This window comes from Penicillium samsonianum, assembly GCF_028829775.1.
Source record: "Penicillium samsonianum strain IBT 33392 chromosome Unknown utg000004l_segment0_segment0, whole genome shotgun sequence".
NCBI lineage: Eukaryota > Fungi > Ascomycota > Eurotiomycetes > Eurotiales > Aspergillaceae > Penicillium > Penicillium samsonianum.
The window spans coordinates 1,996,080-2,015,070 of NW_026643262.1; the positions used below are offsets into that span (position 1 = coordinate 1,996,080).

Genomic DNA, 18,991 nt, shown 5'->3' on the forward strand with positions numbered 1-18,991 from the left:
GTTTTAATTGTGCTCAATATAATTTTCCACACAGTATTCAGCTTTGAGTAATCATTCAGTGCTCGAGAGGGATAAAAAGCGTGGGATGATGGGATGAAATGTGAGATGGGAGGATGACGGAGCCGGGGGAGGGTCCAGGATATATTTTGCCAGAGCGGCGTTGAGGTCGGGGTGAAGTCGGCAGTAAACTTTGACTTCATATTACAGGATGATCTAATCTCGAGGAAGCTCATTGCCCATTGGGAACTTCAAATTACAAGCAATGGCATTATGTTAATTTGGCGTGAGATTAACACCGAGAAATTTCCGAGGTTGATAACACAAGAGGGCACCTAACCCACGAGGCCCAGGCACTTTGCTACTGACAGCCCATTGGGCTTATCCTAGGTAGGAGATACTCAAGACATAATTTTCTCTATTATTGGTAGCTTGCATATGAACTGGATGACGGAATGGTGGGCTAAATGATCGATCATATATGGTATGGAGGTGGTTAACATTGATACGTACATAGGTATGTACGCCACAATTTTACTTCAACTGCATACCCCACAGCAGTAGAACGTGAAGAATACTTCGCTATATTCGCTATGGATTGTACTGGAAGATTGGTCATTCAACTCTATCATATTTCAATTTAAATGAACGTCTTCAAAGTCACTTCGCCCATAAAGGAATGATAGTAACCCAACAGTTTTGTATATACAAGTAAAGATAATATGATAGATTGATCTGGATAAAGGATTGTCAGGCTTCATACCTTGATCCGTGACCGAGATCTCGGATCTGGGCCAGGAACCCCCGAGGCTGGAACAAGGATGAGTAGGCTTTCTCGTGTGAGGTCTTTGACAAAGTCGTGGCTTAGGCTTTGGGCTCTCCATAGCCACTTGACGAGTCCCACGGAATACATGGGGGGTGTTTAATCACACCCTCTTTCATTGTATAGCTAGTAATCTAGGCAGAGGTAGTCACTGAATACATTTATAGCCCATTCGTCCGGTTTGTCCTATATGTCGAAGCATTATTTAGTCTACTTCGGGCATAGTGAAATAATATTGCCCAAATGAGTTAAGTTGTCATTTTCATTCTGTAGATAAATGGCTTCAAAAGAAATGGTGTTGTAGTTGTACTTCGGCACAGTCCAAAAATGGTAAGCCGAGCGAATGGGGATTTAGTGATCTGCACGCCAAGGCCACTTTAAACCTTGCGGCCATTCTGCTTTTCATTGAAATTTAGGAGACAGATTTCTTTAGTTCTCGATTTATCGGGATAACCCCGGCTTTCGATTCCTCGTAAACCTGAACAACTTCTCGGTGCAAGACAATTGAAATTGACATTGGATGCAGCATATAGATGATACGATGATACCCTCGGATATGTATAGACCGAGGCATCTCTGGTCTTGGCAGCATGAACTCCGCCAACGATGAGCTGCTAAGCACGCAAAAACCCCACCGAGTCCCACGGCGCAAATTTAAGCCGCCGGCTACCCAAGTTCGGTCCAAAGCACGAAGCTACTCCGTACCTACCTAGGTACTAGCGGTATAATCTCTGGGCATGCTCGCCAGGTTTGCCGAACTTCCCCGCACCCGTCACTTTTCATAAATCTCCGTTATTCTAAGCTTCTCCAAATTGCTTATTATCATTCACTGTCGCTTTAAATCGTGAGTAAAATCCTATTGCGCTCACCTGGCAGCAGCTAACCGCATTTCAAAAATAGCCAAAATCACCGTACTTCGCTATATTTTGGAGATTTACCCCTAGATTGTTCCGATCGCTGCAACCCCGAGAATTTGGAAAAGATGGTGTTTTTGCCTGCAAAGGAGTCGGGCCAATTGGAGCCAATTCCCGACAGTATCCCAATCAGCGAGTTTATGCTCAATGAGAAATATGGACGAGTGCCACACGCCAGCTCCCGGGACCCATACACATGCGGCATCTCCGGGAAGTCATACTCGTCGCAAGAGGTAGCCAATCGCGTTGACTCGCTGGCTCGTAGTCTTTCAAAAGAATTCGGTTGGGCGCCGAACGAAGGGTCGGAATGGGATAAGACACTGGCCGTGTTTGCCCTCAACACTGTAGGTGCAATATACCGTATCAAGAAGAATAGAAAGGAGCTGATTCTTTCGTTTTCCCATTAGATCGATTCCTTGCCCCTATTCTGGGCCGTGCACAGACTGGGTGGTGTTCTCACTCCCGCCAACGCATCATACTCCGTCGAGGAGCTGACACATCAACTGCTTGATTCCAAGGCCAAGGCCCTGGTCACTTGCGTTCCTCTCCTCTCCACCTCGCTGGAAGCTGCGGCGAAAGCCGGTCTCCCGAGGAGCAGAATCTACCTACTCGATGTACCCGAGCAAATTCTTGGGGGCAAGAAGCCCCCAACAGAATACAAGTCCGTTTCCGAACTCATCGAGGCTGGAAAGTCTCTGCCGCCAGTGGATGAATTGCGATGGAGCGCGGGTGAGGGAGCCCGACGAACAGCATTTGTGTGCTACTCGAGTGGAACATCTGGATTGCCGGTAAGCAGTGTCCCAACAACTTGAATAAGAGTTTTGCTAATAACATGCTGCAAAACAGAAAGGAGTGATGATCTCACACCGCAACGTGATCGCCAATACCCTTCAGATCAAGGCATTTGAGCAGGGCTATCGGGATGGCGGGGGCACAAAGCCCGCGGATACTGAAGTTGCTCTTGGTCTCCTTCCACAGAGCCATATCTATGCTCTTGTGGTCATTGGCCATGCTGGTGCATACCGAGGCGATCAAACAATCGTTCTTCCCAAGTTCGAATTGAAGTCCTACCTGAACGCCATTCAATACTATAAGATTACCACGCTTTTCCTGGTGAGCATGTCTTTGTCGATGTGAAGATGGTGTCGAATACTGACCTCAACCACTTAGGTACCTCCGATCATCATTCACATGTTGGGCACTCAAGACGTGTGCTCCAAGTATGACCTGAGCTCCGTGCGGCTTCTGTTCACAGGAGCGGCACCCCTGGGGATGGAGACAGCAACCGAATTCCTCAAATACTACCCGAACGTTTTGGTCCGCCAAGGATACGGTACGTGGTTATTAGCGCTTCTAATAGACACACAGCTGACATTTTCGCACATAGGTCTGACAGAGACATGCACGGTCGTAAGCTCGACCCACCCCGACGATATCTGGCTCGGTTCATCCGGTGCCTTGATCCCCGAATTCGAGGCACGCATTGTGACGCCCGAAAATGAGGAAATCACAGCATACGACACACCAGGCGAATTGGTGGTCCGAGGCCCAAGTGTCGTCCTGGGCTATTTGAACAACGATAAAGCGACACAAGAGACCTTCGTGGACGGATGGATGCGTACCGGAGACGAGGCTGTCATGCGTGTAAGCCCGAAGGGCATCGAGCACGTGTTTATTGTCGACCGCATTAAGGAGTTGATCAAGGTCAAGGTTCGTGATAGCACCGGTTGATGAAAAGATTACCAGTCTAATACGTCATTCTTAGGGTCTGCAAGTCGCACCTGCCGAACTCGAAGCCCATATCCTCGCCCACCCCGATGTCGCGGACTGTGCTGTTATCGCCGTTCCTGATGCTCGTGCAGGAGAACTCCCCAAGGCCATCGTAGTCAAGTCACCCACGGCAGGGTCGGACGAATCAGTCTCCCAGGCTCTTGTGAAGTATGTTGAAGACCACAAGGCTCGTCATAAGTGGTTGAAGGGAGGTATCAGATTTGTGGATGTAATTCCCAAAAGCCCGAGTGGTAAGATCCTTCGCCGATTGATCCGCGATCAAGAGAAGGAGGCACGGAGAAAGGCAGGTAGCAAGATCTAAAAATGTTGGAATAGCTTTGATTAGAACTTGGGTCTTTGGAAATCTTGGAAGAAGCGCCAAGAACCATTTTTGGCATAAGAGTATGTAGGTCAACCGGTAGATAGTCCGAATTTTTCAATATAATAGCTTATTTTATTGTATTATTTGCCGCCGAAATTAGTCTCATTGATATGTAAGTTTAAGATGAAGACGGACGCGTCCAAATCACTGGTTCATGAAGCCTTTGAAATTCGATTGCCTCGAGGCCTCGGGTATCATTAAAGTAGCGCTGAATAGATAATATGGTATTTCAAAGAGTAAGTAACAAAGCGTTCAGGCCACTTGTGTATTGCTGTTCCCCTGAGGCGCGGGCCCCCCTTCAGGGACTACCTGAGGAGTTGTCTGTTTTCTCAGGATTTGATCAACTGCAGATGCAAGGCCACGGCAAAGTCCAGACCAGGACTTGCGTTTTGAGAAAATTTGGGCCACCTCGGTGAGCAGACGCAAGGAGCTTGCCTTGCCCGTCAGATTGCCGACCCCAACCAGATTGAGCGGAGTATTTGGGCCTTCGGCGATCCAAATGTGAATTTCCCTGGTGTCTAACAAGCGAATTTCTTTGGTTGAAGCTTGCGGCTTTTCCATTTCAGGAGCGACCACGAGCGTATCGAATGCCCATATATAGAAGAAAGCAATCAGGAAACAGAGAGGATCATGACAGGCGAATTTCTGCTTGGCTTTTAATGTGCTGAAAACACATACAGCATGCCACAGACATTTCCTGGCACTAGATGCATTGCTTTCCATCCAATGTTTCAGGGTATTTGTTGTTGACGTATCAACTTCAGCGTCCTCGCCTTGCCACCCTGAAAATGACTCGAGCATCTGAAGTGATACTTGTCGGAGAAGGCATAGTACATGATGGATGACATCTCGAGCGGCAATATAGTCGGGTTTGGCTGAGGTGGGAATAGCCGCGAATACTTCGTCCATCGACCGAAACATCATTGCGCGCAGAGCTGAAGGAGTTGATGTAAGATGGGCCCATTGCTCCTGAACTGGCACGCCAGTTACTTGAGAACTTAGGCTCGATTTCCATATGGAAGAATATGACATTTTGTCAAGGAACAATCTCTCCTCGCTGTAAAGAGACAGCATGTAGAGATTTCGGCGATAAGCATCCATTCCTGCCATGGTTTCACTGGCTTTTCTGACATCAAGTTGAGTGGATGGAGATTGTGGTAGATCTAGAAGTTATGGTTAATCCCGGAGATATCTGGTAGATAACAAATGAAATTCCCTCACTTTGATCAGACTGGTATACATGGACGAAATTGTCAGCATTCCTGCGACACCATAGTGATTGGCGACAAGGGAACTCCTCCGGGAGTTCGTGCTGCCCAAATATCGGCTGACGATCAAACAAAATGAGTTGAAGACATTCGAGTTCTGGTAAAAGATTAGTCAGGCTTTCATGGCTTGTCGCAGTGGGCACACACGGAAGATACAATGAAGTAAACGTATACGAGATTCTCTTGCCAGCCAGGCTTTCCACTGTCTTGGGGCTTGTGACGATTTTGTTTTCATGCATGGATCAACCTTTAAGACACGAGCCAATGTGACAAGTACATTTCGCTCATACTGCAGCTTCAACTGCGCTTTGTGCGACCCGCCAAACATCAAGGAGACGTCACTAAGAAACACGCTTTGGGCATAGGATAAAGTTGTTGATTCGGGTGATTGGGGTTGCTGATTTGATTAATATGAGGTACGGGTCTTCACCGGGAGATGAACTTACGTGTTGTGTTATTGCGTGACAGAGCATCTCTCCGAAAGATGCTGAAAACTGATTGGCATTGCCGAAAGCGCTATATTGACTCCCAACAGTAACCACTGCTAACAGTAGCATCCATGAAGTTTTGTCATGCCCCAATTCTAGAGCGTATGGGTGAACCACGGGGTATTCATGGTCAAAGTGTTCAAAATACAAGTGTACAAAGTCTTGGATGACCCTCCACCATGGAAATGTCGCATCTTCTGTTTCTCCCAGGCTCACAAAATATGACTTAAGTGACTCATATATTGAGGCGTTGGTCATCACGTTGTAACGGGATTCAGGCAACAAGAACCGTTCATCTGAACGACGCATTTTGGGAAGTGATGATCTCAACTGGCGTATTGGCTTAGAGGAGTTGGCTGCACCAGGAGCAGCAGGGGCAGTAGGAGCAGTAGGAGCAGACGGGGCAGCAGGGGCACGAGCACGAGCACCCAAAGCTGGAACACGCGGACGAGGAGCCCGCGCACGTGTAAGATTAGCAGGTGGCCTTGCTTGCGATGTTGGGCCATTTCCATCATTTTCCGAGTCGTCTGATATTTCCATAGCATCATGCGAGGCATCAATCTGTTCCTGTGTAGTGAGGTTTGTAGCAGGCAAGGCCAGGCCTGGGGTAGTTTGGTTTGTTCCATCTTCATTCAATGAGAAAGTTGATGTATGTATGTTTGATGAGATGGAGCTCGGATCTTGAATATCCTGCGGAGATAAAGGACTCGTCTGGTCCGACGGCTCTGTTTTTATATCTTTTCCTTCATGATGTTTCTTCAAATGAGCCGCGAGCCTATGTCTTTGCGGGATATCAGAATTGGAACTATGTATGAATAGGAAGTGTCTGCAGCGCAGAGACTATGGCATACCTTCGAGTATAGGACTTTGAACAAAAGCGGCATTTGAACTCTTTCGACCCGGAATGTCCCCGGTCATAGCATTGTTGAGTCAGTGCTGTGCCACATTGGTCACAAGTAAGATGGAGTTGCGGGCGAGTATGAGTTAGGATATGGCGTTTCAGATGGTGTTTACGCCCGAATACCTTGTCGCATTGCTCGCATGGGTAAGACTCCTGCAAGGGGTTCATGGCTTCTTTCCACTCTGAAACACCCAGGTAAATCGGAAGAATCAATGCAACCTGCAATTAAACAGTCTACAATCAGGACCGTGGCCATATATTCACAGAAAATCCAGTAAACGCCTACAATGATGCTATTTCGCGTCTCGCGCTGACACAAAAGCGGTCACTAAAGCGGTAAGACACAGAGCATAATCTGCCGCGGGGTGGTGGATTTCTAAGCGGGGAGGTAAGAAAAAAGATCGAGGGCACTTCAAGTTGCCTTAACAACCTGCTTCTTGCTTCAGAATTGTTTAGGAACGGGTCATATCAAGAGTGACTGTTCATCAATCACTCCTTTCAACTTCATACCTTTCATCTCCCACCTATCAACGCATTGAAAAAATAAAAATGTCTTCAAACGACCCGCACCGCGAGAATGAAGAGGAAGACTATATGCAGGCCGACGATGCCGAAGAGATCTTTGATCGTGATGAGGATCACCATATGTCGGAGGGAGAAGACGAAGAATATGCCGACGAGAACATGACCATCGAAGATGAGATCACCTTCCAAAACGACTCAGCAGCACACTTCGACTCGCACTCAGACTCTGTATTCTGTGTTGCGCAGCACCCAGTTCACAACAGCATTGTCATGACCGGTTCCGGTGATGACACGGCCTACATCTTTGACTCGACTCCCGCACCGCGTCCTGTGTTCCCATCTAGCTATGAATCAAACCCTCAACCAAAGGAGCGCGAGTCTCTCTTGCCTTTGGCCAAGCTCGATGGGCACACTGACACTGTGAATGCCGTGACTTTCACCGAGCCCGCAGGAGAGTATGCCATTACGGCGGGTCTGGATGGAAAGCTGCGTGCTTATCGCGATACCACACCCCAGAAGACCGGACTCGCATGGGAGTTCTTTGGCGAGGTTCAGGAAGTGGAAGAGATTAATTGGATGGCCGTGTGCCCCTACCAGCAGGGAAATGAAGGGACGCAAAATGTTATTGCCATCGGTTCCAACGACGGCAGCGTGTGGGTCTTCCGTATTGATCATACCGACTCCGGGCAACCTATCTCCATCATTCAGACCTTCTTCTCCCACACCGAATCATGCACTGCAGGCGCATGGACGCCTGATGGCAACCTGCTGGCAACTGTTTCTGAGGACGCCAGCTTCTTTGTTTACGACGTCTTTGGAGCTGCTGCCGCCGCTGGCATCGAGTACTCCCAAGGTACCAATGCCATCCTTGGATTGAATGCGGAGGATCAGCGCTTCGCCGTGGAGGGTGGTCTTTACACCATTGCCATTTCCCCCAGCGGCGGTATTGCTGCAGTGGGTGGTGCTGAGGGCCACATTAGAATCGTCGGTCTTCCTCGAGTCACAGCAAGTACCCCTGCAGCCAAGGGTAAGGGCAAAGGCACACCCTCCCAGGCAGCCGGTTCCACCGCTGCAGGCACTATTATGGCCGCATTGCAGACTCAAACAGACAACATTGAGTCACTCTCCTTCTCCCAAGCCCCGTTCACCCTTCTTGCTGCTGGGTCTGTGGATGGTTCGATTGTGATGTACGATGCGGCTCATCGATTTGCGGCCCGTCGGCATATTAGGGATGCCCATGAGGGAAGCGCCGTTGTCAAGGTTGAGTTCCTGCCTAGCAGCAAGCAACTCGGTGCAACCGTCTCAGGGCCCCTTGCCAATGCTTCCGCAGCCCACCAGAACCGCTCTTGGATGCTCACATCTGTCGGTCTGGATGGTGTAGTCCGACGTTGGGACGCACGCGGTGGAACCGCCGCGGCTTCTCAAGGATTGATGCAGGAGTGGAAGGGACACATGGGTGCCACGGAAAACGACGAGGGCGAGCAATCTGGTGGCATCATGGGCTTCGTACAGGGCTTGGATGGAAAGCGGATTGTTACTGCCGGTGATGATGGTATCTCGCTGGTATTTGAGGAGTAAACTGCAAACAAAAGTTGAAGGTCCCAAACATGCATAGTGGGGGTTCATGTCGATAATGATATTACGTGTTTATAGAAGCTCAAAGCCAAACCAACCTTGATAACCAGCTCATAATATACAATGGCAAAACCCCCTGTAGAGTGATCAAAAAATAAAGAAACGTGTGGTTGTAGTAGTGGAACAAAAGCTATGTACATTCGACAAATCAAACCCAAAGCGCCATCTGGAAGCTACGCTCCTTATGAGCCATGAGAAGCTGCATCTCCGCCCTAACACGACAAAAGCTCCCGGAATCGGCAAACCGTAGGCGCCATGATCCAAAGCCCGACTGTAGTTCTCGCGGAGGCGAGACGACTCTTTCTTGTCGCCTGGGGTATACGTCCTCCGCTCGATTATCCGTCGGTCGGCGGCATTCTCAATTGGTCTCCAGAGACAACCTTTTAGTGGTGACCGTCACCGTGTTGAGCGTCGCTGTGGTGGTGATCATCTTTCAAGAAGAAGTGCTCGTATGTGCAGTAGGCAGCGAAAGCGACAGACGCGATACCGAAGCCGGGGAAGAGACCTCTGAAGCGCTTGGCTCTGCTGAAGGGGCCGGTATAGCGCCAGGTCTCACTGTAAAATATTAGTGCCTACCACAATTGGCATCACATCGGCATCACTTGACGTACTTGCGAGCCCATGGATCCCGCTTGGCCCAGACGGAAGATGGGGAGGCCGCGGCCTTGAACTGGGCGAGGTCGAAACCGGTGGGGTTGCGGGCGGGCATTGTGGGAGTTATCCGGTAGTAAATATTACTGAAAGACGGAAATAAAGAGAAACAAGGTGTAAAGGGCTGTAACTTGGTCCCTTAGTCCGCAATCAACCGCAAAGTGACACAGTGCCCAGGTGAGGAGCCGAAGATGAGGAAAAGAGGTGTGCTTGGCAGTTACCCGCGCTAACCGAATACGGTAGACCAAGTAGCTCTCCCGCCTTCGAGGGACGAAACTGTCACTTCATCCATGCGCATCCTCGAGACAACAAAATGCCACCTCCCGTTGGCAGATATGGGCCATCTGGCTTGAACGCTCCATACAACATACAACAAGCTCACCTTCAATCTCAACACCCCGCACACGCACAGTCTGGAAATACGCTCCCTCCCCCTTCGCTTGGACATCCTGGCTTCGCAGGCAATCCGAATACCAACATCAACCCTTTTACACTATCCGGCGGGATTTCAAATGGCATGGCGGTAGCCGGATTCCCGGGAGCTGGTGCAGGTGATGGTGGCGGCACCGGTCTGGCTAGTCATGCGGCACAGATGGGATTCGCGCGCGGTGCGCAAATGCAACAGCAGCAACTACACCAGGGTCACGACGGTCGGTTAGCACTCGAAGCAAAGGGTGGTGCAGTGAAGTCAAGAATTCGAGATGTCTGGAAGCACAACCTGGCCCATGAGATGGCGGTGCTGAGACAGTTGGTCGACAAGTACCCTTATATCAGCATGGTAAGCACCAACTACGTGATGTCTCCGTGCAAACGGAAATCTACTGTGAGTAAAGTTTACTGACTAAGACCTAGGACACTGAGTTCCCTGGTATTGTTGCTCGGCCGATCGGGTCATTTTCGAACAAAGCAGATTACCATTATCAGACCCTCCGATGCAATGTCGATCTTCTGAAGATGATACAACTAGGCATCACTTTATTCAATGACGAAGGAGAGGTTCCACCAGCCTCAGGCACTGATGCCAATGGGCAAGCGTATGGTGTCCCCGCTCCCTGCACATGGCAGTTCAACTTCCGATTTTCACTCGAAGGAGACATGTACGCCCAGGAATCAACAGCCATGCTTGCCAAATCTGGAATCGATTTCGCCATGCACGAAAAGAACGGCATTGATCCTTTCGAGTTCGGCGCTCTTTTGATTAGCTCTGGGTTGGTGCTGCTGGATGACGTCCACTGGGTATCTTTCCACTCCGGGTACGACTTTGGCTACTTGATGAAGATCATGCTCTGCTCCCAGCTTCCAGAAAACGAAGAGGAGTTCCACAAGCTTCTTACCATCTTTTTCCCGTCACTTTACGACATCAAGTACCTCATGAAGCACGCCGGTCGCAACCAAGCCGTCAACGGTTCTCCTCTCACGCAGGCTGCAGCACAGATTCTGACCAACCTAGGCCAGAAATCTGGTTTGCAAGACATTGCTGATGAACTTGGCGTCAAACGCGTTGGAATCGCCCACCAGGCTGGCTCGGACTCCCTAGTGACCGGCGAGATTTACTGGAAGACGCGCCAGCTCATTTTCGGAGGGGCAATCGACGACAGCAAATATTCTGGCCAAATCTGGGGCCTCAACGGACAAATGCCCGCAGTGGCCTACAACATGGCCCAGCAAACGCCGAACCTCAACGGTGCCACCATTTACTCCGGTGGCACCCCCAGCACTCCCAATACTGCTGGCGCCCACACACCTCAGCACCACGGAGCTGGCTACAATGCTCCGACTCCCGGAGCCTATCAAATGGGTCGGGTATGAGGTACAGTCCCTGAAACAATTGGGGTTGATATGATATGATGTATGTACATAGACACGAGAACATCGTGTTCTTTTCCTTCGATATTCGGCATTGTCTTCGCGTCTATGGCTTCGTGTAGGCTTCGTTGCCTGTGCCGGGTTCTTGCGTCTGGACGACGGTGTTGGGCAGGAAGGTGCCTGGCGTTTGATATGGCTGGTTTTGAATCCATTTACGAGGCGTTGACAGGCTCTATTGTGGCCTTGTGCCTTTCGTTCTTGTGATCTAGGTCGCTTTTTCTTTCTTTCTTGTTGTAGCTAGATCGGACCTGTCCGTGTCCTATGTATAGGAATTCTGGCTTCTCTGTTCGCTCAATTTGCCCTGGTTTTGTAGATCCATGAGCTCCTTTCGGCTTGTCCCGGTGTACTTCGTATCATCTTATGGGATCTCCTCGACATATCTAGACATCTCGGATGACAGCGCTTGCAACTCCAGACCGCCATTGAGGTCAAGCGCACGTTCCCAATTGAGGACTCTCATGCGACATTTCTGGCTCTACCCCGCGATGTGACAAACGACATGAATAACGTAGAGATGATATCAATGTCAAGATGCAGACAAGCATCTCTTTGCCATTTTGGGATAGGAGATACCACGCTAACCCCAATCAGGCGATCGGATCCGGCCTCCGCAATATTGGCTTTATCTAATCGGATGGAGGTATACCTCCAGGGCTACCTAGGGACATCTCGAGATACCACTTGCTTGTTAAATAGCCTGCAAGTCCGGACCTGGAGGAGAATCAAGTGAGTTTATTGTCTTCAACTCTCTAGCGACTGCTTAACTCGAATCGGCGCTTTGGCCTCATCACATTGAAATCATCACCTTCTATATACATATCCCTAGCACAGCATGGTTCTCGAACGACTACAGCAATTGACTCACCAGGTCAGCGCTACTGCGCCGCCGCCTCACCCACTTGATCCTCTTTCTACGGTGGAAATTGATACAGCTGTTGGCATTATCCGCAAAGAACATGGCTCGCTCAACTTCAATGCGGTCACACTATACGAGCCCCGCAAGGCCCAGATGATGGCCTGGGTGGCTGATCCGGAGAATGCTCCTCGTCCTACCCGAGCCGCCGATATTGTTGCCATTGCACCTGGTGGCAAGATCTACGATGGTGTGGTTGACCTGGACCAGAAGATGATCATCAAGTGGCAGCACACACCGAATGTCCAGCCTCTGATCACCATGGAGGATCTGCAGGAGGTTGAACATGTTGTGCGCAAGGATGCTAAGGTCATTGAGCAATGTGGTATTATTGGAATTCCCAAGGAGGATATGCACAAAGTATACTGCGACCGTAAGTGGACGGACTTCCCTCATGAGGTTATCTATCGAAGATTGATCCTGATCAAATGGCATTCTAGCATGGACAATTGGGTACGATGAGCGCTTTGGAACTGGTGTACGTCTTCAACAAGCCCTCATGTACTATCGCCCTCACCCCGACGACTCCCAATACACCTATCCCTTGGACTTCTGTCCCATCTACAACTCTGAGACCAAGGAGATCATCCACATTGATGTGCCGTCTGTGCGGAGACCGGTCAGCAAGGCCCTCCCAAACAACTACCACCCAGCCGCAATTGAGAAAGAGGGTGGATACCGGACCGACATTAAGCCAATTCACATCACCCAGCCAGAGGGTGTGTCTTTCGAGGTCAAGGGACGTACAATCGAATGGCAGAACTGGAACATCCACGTCGGCTTCAACTACCGGGAAGGCATTGTCCTGAACAACATCACATTCAACGACAAGGGCAATGTGCGGCCCATCTTCTGGCGTCTTTCGCTGGCCGAGATGGTCGTGCCATACGGCAACCCGGAACATCCCCACCAACGCAAGCACGCATTCGACCTGGGCGAGTACGGCGGCGGATACATGACCAACAGCCTTACACTGGGATGCGACTGCAAGGGCGCAATCCACTACATGGACGCGGCATTCGTCAACCGGGCCGGCGCCAGCACAATCATCAAGAACGCCATCTGCATCCACGAAGAAGACGCCGGCATCCTATTCAAGCACACCGATTTCCGCGACGAGTCGATGGTCGTAACCCGCGGCCGAAAGCTCATCATCTCGCAGATCTTCACCGCAGCAAACTACGAGTACTGCGTGTACTGGATCTTCCACCAGGACGGCACAGTCCAGCTCGAGATCAAGCTGACCGGCATCCTCAACACCTACGCCATGAACCCAGGCGAGGATACCAAGGGCTGGGGAACTGAGGTGTACCCGGGCGTCAACGCCCACAACCACCAGCACCTGTTCTGTCTCCGTGTAGACCCGAACATCGACGGGCCGAGCAATACCGTCTTCCAGGTAGATGCAGTCCAAGGACCCGGTGAAGTCGGCAGTCCCGAGAACAAGTACGGCAACGCCTTCTACGCCAAAAAGACAAAGTTCTCCACTCCCATCGAGGCAATGTCCGACTATGATGGGTCTACCAGCCGTACCTGGGACATGGCCAATACCAACAAGCTCAACCCATACAGCAAGAAACCCGTCAGCTACAAGCTAGTCAGCCGCGATGTTCCTCCCCTGCTCCCCAAGGCGGGCGGACTGGTCTGGAAGCGAGCAGGATTCGCACGCCATGCTGTCCACGTTACTAAATGTGAGTTTTGTCATTTCCTCCCTTTCTTATATCGTGTTCCATTTCTCACCCAGTTCTCCAGATGACGACGACCAAGTTCACCCAGCTGGCCGCCACGTCCCACAGACCTCCGGCGAGCCCTCCGAGGGTCTGCCCGCGTGGATCGAAGCTGCTGGTCCCAGTTGCTCTATTGATAATACTGACGTCGTGCTTTGGCACACTTTCGGTCTGACGCACTTTCCCGCGCCGGAGGATTACCCGATCATGCCTGCGGAGCCAATGACACTTCTTCTACGCCCGCGCAATTTCTTTGACCGCAACCCAGTCCTTGATGTGCCTCCTAGCTTTGCGCGTACACCGACGCAGGTGGCTGCTAACGCGAGCGCTTGTGCCTGCAAGAAGAGTGATGGGTCTAGTGTGTTGGTTTGATTTGATGAGATTTGACGTTGCTTTAGGTTACTTATTTTCTCAGCGTGCACTTCTTGTATATAGATTACACTTTTGTCAAATGGAATGGATTACTGATTCTCGATCCACTTTCCAAGATTATAATTTGCGGTACTTTATAAAAAAATAAGAGGACCAGATAAGATCGAAGTAAAGTCCACGGACAAAAGTAAGAGGAAAGTGAAGATGGTCACAGCTGCTTTATACTCATTCCCGGGCTTGATGGGCACTGCCCAATATCCACAGGACGCATCCATTGGGGGTGAAGTAGGTTGTGAACTTTGCTTTCAAAACCACATCAACCACTTCATCAAGGCCTGTGCACTGGGTATGACGATCTGATCGACCATTTGTTGATCGGTATGAAGTTGTGCATTATCCGAACATCCACTGGCTTGTTGGCCTCCTGCACGTCCGGAAAACCTGTTGTTGGGAATTGTTGTTCTGCTTGAGTATACCGTTTCATCTTGACTCTGACCGGTTTTGTGCCCGATTCTAGATTAATTGAGTGCTCGACGAGATCGGTGGCCTTGATTTCTCGGACCATATGGCAAAACAGGCGCGCCAGGTATATAGCAATCGTCGCGCATCAGCTTGCCTTTGGGGTGTTCAACTTCGCACCGAGGCAATGATGGTTCCATTCACTCGCACTTCATGGAGATGCCATTTTCTGTCCTTTCGTGGATGACCATATAAGATCAGCGGTTTCGTATGAAGCGATGTTCGATTTTCCGCATGGGAAACAATAAGCTGGAGAAATCGACATGTTCCTATTGGAAAGGTTTTCCCGAAACGCGAACTCTCGCATCACCGCGCTAAGGAGGCGCCATATAATTCCGCAGACTCCGTATAGATGTGCTGTCCAATGTGGTGGAGTTTCAGACGGACAAGAGTCATCACGTTTGTGGAGAACTAACATTCCATCGTTACTATGTACTTCTCCGGTGTTTTCCTGACTTGGGGCTCGTGACGTATAAACTTCCTCGGACGAGGAGGGCAACCGAGGGTCGAAGGGGCGAAGCGCCAGAGAAAGAACTGTGTACACCAAACGTAAGCACCGTACATTTCCAAGGTTAAGCATCTTGCCATAAAACTTAGGATAAGGGTCTCACTCACAGAAAAGGCGAAAAGGAAAGTAAGGGCGAGTAGAACGGATAAGGAAGATCTTCAATCCTAAGAGTGACCGGGGAGACGGTTGGGAAGTCTGAACTGCGTCTCGACCGCATCTTCATCCCCAAATTCCTAGAGCTCGCGGCAGAGCTCGCGGCGACAAGGAGCCCGCCAATACCCACAAGATGAGGGTGAAAAGCTGGTGGACCAGGAAAGAAGACATGGTGATTATATAGGTCTTTTTAAAGGTGTTTCAAGATTTTCAGGTTCAGGTGTAGGTGAAGGGGAAGGTGAATGTAAATATCTATATAGGAACCTCGCAAGGTCTTCTACAGGAAGGTCTTAAAGTGAAACTAGGCAAGAGCGAGGGAAGTAGTAACTTCCCCAAGGACTTTTAGTTGATACCAGACGCGTCTGCCCAGCTAAATTCGATGCATATATGTAACCTTCGTCAACGCATAAACGCCTTGAAACATCCCAACAGAAAGGGAATCATGTAATCAGAACCAAATAGACCATAAAAGCCTCGACACAATGCCTAGCCAACACGCAGAAACGAAAGAGGTAGCTGTGCAGGAAAAAAACAAAAAAACACAGGGTAGCAATCCTATGCCGAGATTCCCCGCAACAAAGCCCTATCAACCTCCGCCAGCAAAGCAAACAACTCCTTCCCACCCTCAGAATCCTTCCCTTCAATATCAAGCGACTTATGCAAGAACTTGCGCGCCTCCTCATAGCGACTCATCTCCGCAAGACACTTAGCAATCCGCCACCAAGCCTTAACATTCCCAACAGGCTTCGAGTCAACACTAGCCTTAGCATCAATGAGCGCCTCAGGCCAGGCCTGCAGAGCCATCTGCGCCTGCGCGCGGTTCGCATAAAGACCCGACAACTCCTCGCGCGCAACGCTCACTGGCTCCCATCCCGGCCGGCTGAGCGCCATGTCGATGGCGTACGTGTACAGCTTGATTGCCTCGTCATAGTTGGATTTGCGGTGGGCGGCGTTGGCGCTATCGCGGAGTTTGTTGATCTGCGCGCTGCGCTTGGGGTTTACGGGGAGGGGCGCCGGGGGGATGTTGGGTGGATCCAGGCTGATTAGGGCGCGGTGGAGTTGGTTGAGTTCTTCCAGTTCGGTGTTGATTGCGGATGTTTGGGAGGGTGTTTGGGCGGATGACTGTGGGAGTGAGAGTGCTTTCGTGGCTGGGTCCATGTACAATGGGTATTGGTTGTAGATGTCGATTTCACTGGCCATTTTTGGGGTTGAGGAGACCGGAGGTCTCGGGTTTGGGGTTGTAAGGTCGGTGTTGTTTCTTGGGGTTGTTAGTATATGTGCTGTAGTGTAACTGGGCGGGTGAAAATGGCAAGGTGTGATAGAGGAATGGGATAATTCATACAAGGTGCAGTTTAGGATGTACTGTCTAGTTGTTCGACAAAGCACAGTTCACTTTGAGGTCAATATTCGGAGTTGTACTTGTCAAGAGATGATGATGGCGGCAAGAGGGCAAGCTGTCCATAAACCCACTGATATGGAAAGCGGTGGCAGAATATTGGTACCTTGTGCTATCTATATCTCTTTCTTCTATGAGCCACCATGGAAGGTGAGAAGGTAACTAAACTCATAGGATCATAAAAAAGTTGATTAAACCATAGCTTCATACTCTCAAAAGAGATTGCGTTGGCTGGATTGATTGAAAAGTACCCAGCCTTCGAGATATCATCTACATATATCTATTCTACGCTACAAAACACGAAGGAACGTATGATTTTACAAATGCAATACATCTATATTTTGCTAGATCCAATGAAACAAAAGCAGGACATACAATCGTAATCCCAGGGCCAAAAGACCCCTGAGAAACATAGTAAAGAAAAGGGCATCAGCCCAGAGTAAACAGCGATGCGCCCAACACCGCTCCATGGTCAATATCCAAGGCGCAAAAAAAGCAAGACGACTCATCAATCCTCCGGGTATTTCACTGAGCAATGCCTCCATGTACACTGACAACACTCTTTACTCAACTCGGCCGTCTTCCATAGCCACTCACCGACGAGTTGTTAAACCCAATGGGAGCAGTGTACTCAGATGGGGTGTATTCCGACGGATTGTACTGAGTGGAGGGCTCCGCATAGTGCTGGCCATGCGCACCACCGTAGCCAGTACTGTTATAATCATGGAGGATGCCTCCGGGCGCGGGAGCGGTGGGGTCGTAGGAGCCTTGCATCGCGGTCCGGCCGTGTGCGCTGCCTAGGTCATCCACCTCGCTCTGGTGCAGGAGGGCATAGTCCTCATCCCGGTCGCTGCGGGACGAGGCGCCCATGCCGCCACCTCGGCCGGAGCGGATGTCATCCTCGTCCTCCTCGAAGTCGTGGGCTGGGTTCGACGAGAAGGCGGCTTTGCTCTGCGCGGCGAAGGTGGGGTCGGAGACCGCGTCGGGGAGGGTGCCGGTGCGGCGGAAGTGCATCACGTTGCGGAAGGACATCCAGGCGGTGATGGCGAAGAGGATGCTTTTTGTCTGTTAGTTTCATTCAATCGCTGTATCTCGGGGGTAGAAGGAATGCACGTACAAAATGAAAACACCGATAATTGTAGTTGCCTCGCTCAGCTTGCACTTGGCAGCGCTTCCGTATGCCCAATTATCGCATCCGGTTTTGGTGGTCTTGTCATCGGCTCTCTTGGTGGTGGACTTGGAGTCGGAGCTGGACGTCTTGTCGGAGCTGCTCGAGCCCTTGGACTTTCCTTGGGCGACGTAGGAAGCGAGACAGATCCAAGCACTGAGCCAGAGAATCGAATAGAGGATGTCGACACTGGCGAAGGCGTAGACGTTACCGAAGCGTCGGGCTCGTGGCCACATCGGCACTGCCACCAGGTAGACCAGGCCGGGAATACTCAACCAGCACTGCCATGCGATCGTAAGTCAGAATGAAAGAACTCTTTTTTTTTGTATCAGAAACGCAGGAATGGAAAACTCACCAGACCCCAGTACCAGCCTGTGCGCCCATCAATGCCATCTCCTTTGGTCCAGATAGCGATGGTTAAAGCCCATGCGAGGAAGATAGTGAATCCTTGTATGAAATGTAGTATGTTTTTCGTCCGTCCGAGGCTTCCGCCTGACGGTCGTGGCATTTGAAACTTCATCTTGTGTGTAGGAGCGCTGCAAGGGTGTTGCGCTTTTGGTATTCGCCCGGAGGGAAGGTCTCAGAGTGGGGAGATAGTCTATCGTGAAGTCATACGGGACACAAAAAGTGAGAGATGAGACAAGAACAGAGTCGAGACCTGAAGAATGAGACCTGAGGGGGGTCTGTCTTGGCCAGGCTGAGGCTCCGTGGAGAAAAGCTGTCGGTTTGTTTTGTTTTGATTTTTTTCGTCGCAACGTCGCAACTTTGCAGTTATTAAAATCACAACGGTAGAGATATGTAAATTGAAGAATTCGATATTCAATCGGACGATCGATTTGTATCTCTGCCTGACCCTGGTCTCTTGTTTCCACCGGGCATACGTATGTCCTCCACATCGGCTGCCCAGGCGACAGCCCGTTACTATTTCGGGAACTCCGCCACACTCTTCTTGGCATATGCCTGTCAATTTACATCATAGTCTCGTTTCTCATATACTTATGCTAACATACAAAAT

The 18,991-nt window shown here is 50.2% G+C and overlaps 8 protein-coding genes across 8 annotated transcripts; 4 read left to right on the forward strand and 4 right to left on the reverse strand.

The window, feature by feature from the left end:
• Positions 1–1,802: 1,802 nt before the first annotated feature.
• On the forward strand, positions 1,803–3,826 carry N7471_007675 (acyl--CoA ligase; the record flags this gene model as incomplete). The annotated part of the gene is made up of 6 exons (XM_057280394.1): positions 1,803–2,078; positions 2,142–2,522; positions 2,581–2,847; positions 2,905–3,067; positions 3,122–3,444; positions 3,500–3,826. The coding sequence occupies 6 exons, from the start codon at positions 1,803–1,805 to the stop codon at positions 3,824–3,826; spliced, it is 1,737 nt and encodes a 578-aa protein (XP_057134654.1).
• A 150-nt stretch (positions 3,827–3,976) lies between these two features.
• On the reverse strand, positions 3,977–6,928 carry N7471_007676 (transcriptional regulator family: C2H2 zinc finger and Fungal Specific TF). Its single transcript, XM_057280395.1, has 5 exons — positions 6,494–6,928; positions 5,601–6,203; positions 5,302–5,551; positions 5,108–5,251; positions 3,977–5,049 (listed from the first exon to the last, which is right to left on the reverse strand). Exons 1-5 carry the CDS (start codon positions 6,524–6,526, stop codon positions 4,139–4,141), a joined length of 1,941 nt encoding a protein of 646 aa, XP_057134655.1. The 5' UTR covers positions 6,527–6,928; the 3' UTR covers positions 3,977–4,138.
• Positions 6,929–7,092: 164 nt separating this feature from the next.
• Positions 7,093–8,646, forward strand: N7471_007677 (WD40 repeat domain-containing protein; the record flags this gene model as incomplete). The annotated part of the gene is made up of 1 exon (XM_057280396.1): positions 7,093–8,646. The coding sequence occupies one exon, from the start codon at positions 7,093–7,095 to the stop codon at positions 8,644–8,646; it is 1,554 nt and encodes a 517-aa protein (XP_057134656.1).
• A 144-nt stretch (positions 8,647–8,790) lies between these two features.
• On the reverse strand, positions 8,791–9,521 carry N7471_007678 (NADH dehydrogenase [ubiquinone] 1 beta subcomplex subunit 3). The gene is made up of 2 exons (XM_057280397.1): positions 9,315–9,521; positions 8,791–9,258 (listed from the first exon to the last, which is right to left on the reverse strand). Exons 1-2 carry the CDS (start codon positions 9,410–9,412, stop codon positions 9,087–9,089), a joined length of 270 nt encoding a protein of 89 aa, XP_057134657.1. The 5' UTR covers positions 9,413–9,521; the 3' UTR covers positions 8,791–9,086.
• Positions 9,522–9,667: 146 nt separating this feature from the next.
• N7471_007679 (CCR4-NOT core DEDD family RNase subunit POP2) lies at positions 9,668–11,163 on the forward strand (the record flags this gene model as incomplete). The annotated part of the gene is made up of 2 exons (XM_057280398.1): positions 9,668–10,132; positions 10,207–11,163. The coding sequence occupies 2 exons, from the start codon at positions 9,668–9,670 to the stop codon at positions 11,161–11,163; spliced, it is 1,422 nt and encodes a 473-aa protein (XP_057134658.1).
• Positions 11,164–11,960: 797 nt separating this feature from the next.
• Positions 11,961–14,274, forward strand: N7471_007680 (peroxisomal copper amine oxidase). The gene is made up of 3 exons (XM_057280399.1): positions 11,961–12,506; positions 12,574–13,824; positions 13,886–14,274. Exons 1-3 carry the CDS (start codon positions 12,053–12,055, stop codon positions 14,230–14,232), a joined length of 2,052 nt encoding a protein of 683 aa, XP_057134659.1. The 5' UTR covers positions 11,961–12,052; the 3' UTR covers positions 14,233–14,274.
• A 1,693-nt stretch (positions 14,275–15,967) lies between these two features.
• Positions 15,968–16,612, reverse strand: N7471_007681 (uncharacterized protein; the record flags this gene model as incomplete). The annotated part of the gene is made up of 1 exon (XM_057280400.1): positions 15,968–16,612. One exon carries the CDS (start codon positions 16,610–16,612, stop codon positions 15,968–15,970), a length of 645 nt encoding a protein of 214 aa, XP_057134660.1.
• Positions 16,613–17,375: 763 nt separating this feature from the next.
• On the reverse strand, positions 17,376–18,496 carry N7471_007682 (uncharacterized protein; the record flags this gene model as incomplete). The annotated part of the gene is made up of 3 exons (XM_057280401.1): positions 17,376–17,865; positions 17,926–18,257; positions 18,332–18,496. 3 exons carry the CDS (start codon positions 18,494–18,496, stop codon positions 17,376–17,378), a joined length of 987 nt encoding a protein of 328 aa, XP_057134661.1.
• Between the last annotated feature and the right edge of the window lie 495 nt (positions 18,497–18,991).